The following is a 3,384-nucleotide window of genomic DNA, read 5'->3' as shown; positions in this document are numbered from 1 at the left end:
TATTTCTAATAAAATAATTTTTCTTTTCTTTTCGGTTTTCTATTTTATTTTTGGGTTATAAGAGGAAAGGAATTTCTGATAAAGACTCTTTTAGGTAAGCAAAAATATTCTGTTCTGCAATTCGGTATTGAATATGCAGGGCGGCTTTAGTTCCATACTTCCATGGAAATATTTGTAGTAATAGTTTTGGCATTTTCTTTGGTGTCTTAATCGTTTTGGTATAAATACAATGTATGTCCTCAACTAAGTTATTATTTATTATTTATATAAAATGCGTATTAAAATATAAAATATATATTTAAAATATGTAAAGAATAATGTTATTTTACACTAAAAATAATAGTATTATTTTTATATTAGCCTTATTATTTTCAAACTCGCTCATTTTTTATTTATCATATATTTTTTTTGTTTTTAAATGTAAAAAATGTGATACCAATTTTAATATGTAAATAACAATTTTGTAAAACAAACGCACATATCATACTATTACTGGCTTATTATATATATCCTTTGAATTAGGTGTCCTATTCTAAATAAAAAAAATTTGTTGAATAGATTAAATTCTACAAAAGAATTTAGATATTGACAAATTTAGACTAAAGATCTGATAGATACCAAACTGTATTCACAGTTTCATTTGATCAATATGAAACAATAATTAAAATTTATTTTAATTATTTAATTTATCTAGCAAAATTGAAAAATATATATGAAACATCCCAGTTGCAACTTGCAAGCACATAAATAATTGAACATAACTTTAATTTATTTTATTTAATTTTATTCCCATGTGTATCAATTCGATCAATCTAATCAATAACCGAAGAAAGTCTGGCAAATTAATTAATGCAGAAACTTGGACAAAGCCAAAGACGGAGACGGCAGTAGCAGTAGCGACAGCGAGGAAGACGACGACGTCCCCAAAGTAATGAAGGGTTGGCTAACAATCTACACCTCCGAAGATCCAAAATCTCCATTCACAAAACTAAGCGCAAGGACACAAGTCTTAACCAAAGTGAAAGCCTTGTTGAAACTCTACAAAGACGAGAACCCTAGCGTGGTCCTGGTAGGGCACAGCCTAGGTGCATCCTTATCCATCGTGAGCGCTTTCGACCTCGTTGAAAACGGCATCACCGACGTCCCCGTCGCCGCTTTCGTCTTTGGTTCACCCCAAATTGGGAACAAGGCATTCAACGAGAGAGTGAAGAGTTTCAATAACTTGAGGGTTCTTCACGTGAGAAACGTGATTGACGTAATTCCTCATTACCCAGGGAGGCTGCTAGGGTACGAATATACTGGCGTGGAGCTCGAGATCGATACGCGAAAATCGCCGAATCTGAAGGACTCGAAGAACCCTAGCGACTGGCATAACCTGCAGGCAATGCTGCATGTGGTGGCGGGGTGGAATGGGAAGCATGGTGAGTTTAAGTTGAGAGTGAAGAGAAGCTTGGCTCTTGTGAACAAGTCTTGTGAGTTCTTGAAGGATGAGTACCGCGTGCCTGGGTTATGGTGGGTTGAGAAGAATAAAGGGATGGTGAAAAGGGACGATGGTGAGTGGGTCCTGGATGCCCCAGAAGAGGAGGACATGCCTGTGCCTGAAGATTATGATTGAATGGGAAAAAGAAAGAGAGATAAAAAAAAACTGAAGTGTATGTACTAATTTTGTTTTGTAAATGAGCACTTGTGAGTTTGAAATAAAGAGTATGTATGTGTTGATTTAGTAAATACAAATTGAGAAATTCTCCACCTACAAGTCATACAAGTCATTTATTTTTTCTTCTTTTTCTTTTTTCATGCCTTCTCTTTTTCTTCTCATTCTTCTTTTTTTTTTCGTGCTTCTGATCTTCTTCTTCTTCCTCTTCGTTTTTGAAGTGTTTCTCCTCGTTCTTCTTGACTGCACATTTTTCATCTTCTTCCTCCTCATCTTCTACACCTTCTTCTTCTTCTTCTTCTTACTGCACGTTCTTCTTCCTCTTCTTCTTCTTCTTTTCTTTCGTTTCTTGCATTCTCTTTCTCCTTCTTTATTTACGTGCTTTTTTCTCTATTTTCTTTCTTTGTTATTCTCGATTTCCATTTTTTTTGACATCAAGCTCTGAAATCGTTTTTGAAGAAGAAGAAGTAGTAGAAGATGAGGAGGAGAAAGAGAAAGAGTTTTGAATTATGCATAAGGTGTATTTCAACGAATTTTAGGTGTATTTCTTAAATCATTTGGGTGTATTTTCGTAATCCTTTGGGTGTATTTCTGTAATCCTTTGGGTGTATTTCTATAATCGTTTGGGTGAATTCCTGTAACCGTTTGAGTATATTTCTGTAATTGTTTGGGTGCATTTCTGTAATCGTTTGGGTGTGTTTCTGAAGTTCCATTATCTTCAAAACGATTTCAAAGCTTGATTTCAGAAACCATGAAAATCGAAAAAAAAAACGAAGTAAGAATACTAGTGATAAATGCAGATAAAACAACGAATGAAAAGGTAAAGAGAGAACGCACGAAGGAGATCAAATTTGGTAAGAAACTCGTTTTCATGGAGGAAGGAGAAGAAGAAGGAGAAGAAGAAGGAGAAAAAGAAGGAAGAGGAGGAGGAGAAGGAGAAACGCGAAGCACGTCATAGAAATCATATTTGGGTAAGCGTGCTTTTTGTTAAATTTCTCCCAACTTATATGACTTGTAAACCAAATGACTTGTAAACCAAATGACTTGTATATGTAGCACTCCTCGTACAAATAATAATATGCTGAAAATGTTAGAGGACAACATTTTTATTGAAAAGAAAATAGAAAATTAATTGGTGTTAATTTAAATGTAAAAAAAAAAAACAATTTTGTTAGGTAAACAATGGAGATAGTGAACAATGTGAATAATAGATTCAAATTTTGGCTCATCAAAGACAAAAATAAATTTGCATAGAATAAATCATAAATTTACGACGAATTAGTTTTTGACTTGTTGATTGGGGGATACTGTGAAAAACTAAAAAAAAAAAATCATAATCTAAAATGTCAAAACATTTCTTTTAATATATGTCTATAGTTTTTCTTTAACTATTTTTTTTTAATAAACAACCACTGTTTGTGTAATCAAAATGACAAAATAAATCATAATCCAAAATGTGATAACATTATTTGTCGTCGTCGTATGTTACTTCAAAAACTAATTGTGTGTCACAAAATAGTTAACTGAATTAGATATAATCCCTCTTTGAATTATATTAATTTGACTAATTGGCGTGGATATGGTGGTCCTAATAACATGCTGTGCTATGGATAGGGTGTTCTATTTTATAAGTCGTGAATCAACTTTTTTCCTTCAATTTTTCCTTTTATCTGGGTTGAATCTTGTTGAGTTTAAAAAAAGATTTTATTATGAAAAAGTATAGGACATCT

At 32.9% G+C, this 3,384-nt stretch overlaps 1 protein-coding gene across 1 annotated transcript in view; it reads left to right on the top strand.

Annotated features, from left to right (window-relative positions):
* LOC107630032 (phospholipase A1-IIdelta) overlaps positions 1-1,673 on the top strand; it is a 3,031-nt gene extending 1,358 nt beyond the window's left edge. The window contains exon 2 of the mRNA XM_016333038.2: positions 856-1,673. Coding sequence (XP_016188524.1) covers positions 856-1,615 — 760 coding nt within the window. The 3' untranslated portion in view covers positions 1,616-1,673. The remainder of the gene's footprint in view (positions 1-855) is intronic.

Source organism: Arachis ipaensis, chromosome B03 (genome assembly GCF_000816755.2).
Source record: "Arachis ipaensis cultivar K30076 chromosome B03, Araip1.1, whole genome shotgun sequence".
NCBI lineage: Eukaryota > Viridiplantae > Streptophyta > Magnoliopsida > Fabales > Fabaceae > Arachis > Arachis ipaensis.
The sequence above is the reverse complement of the archived record's forward strand: the minus strand, read 5'-3'. Positions and strand labels throughout refer to the sequence as shown.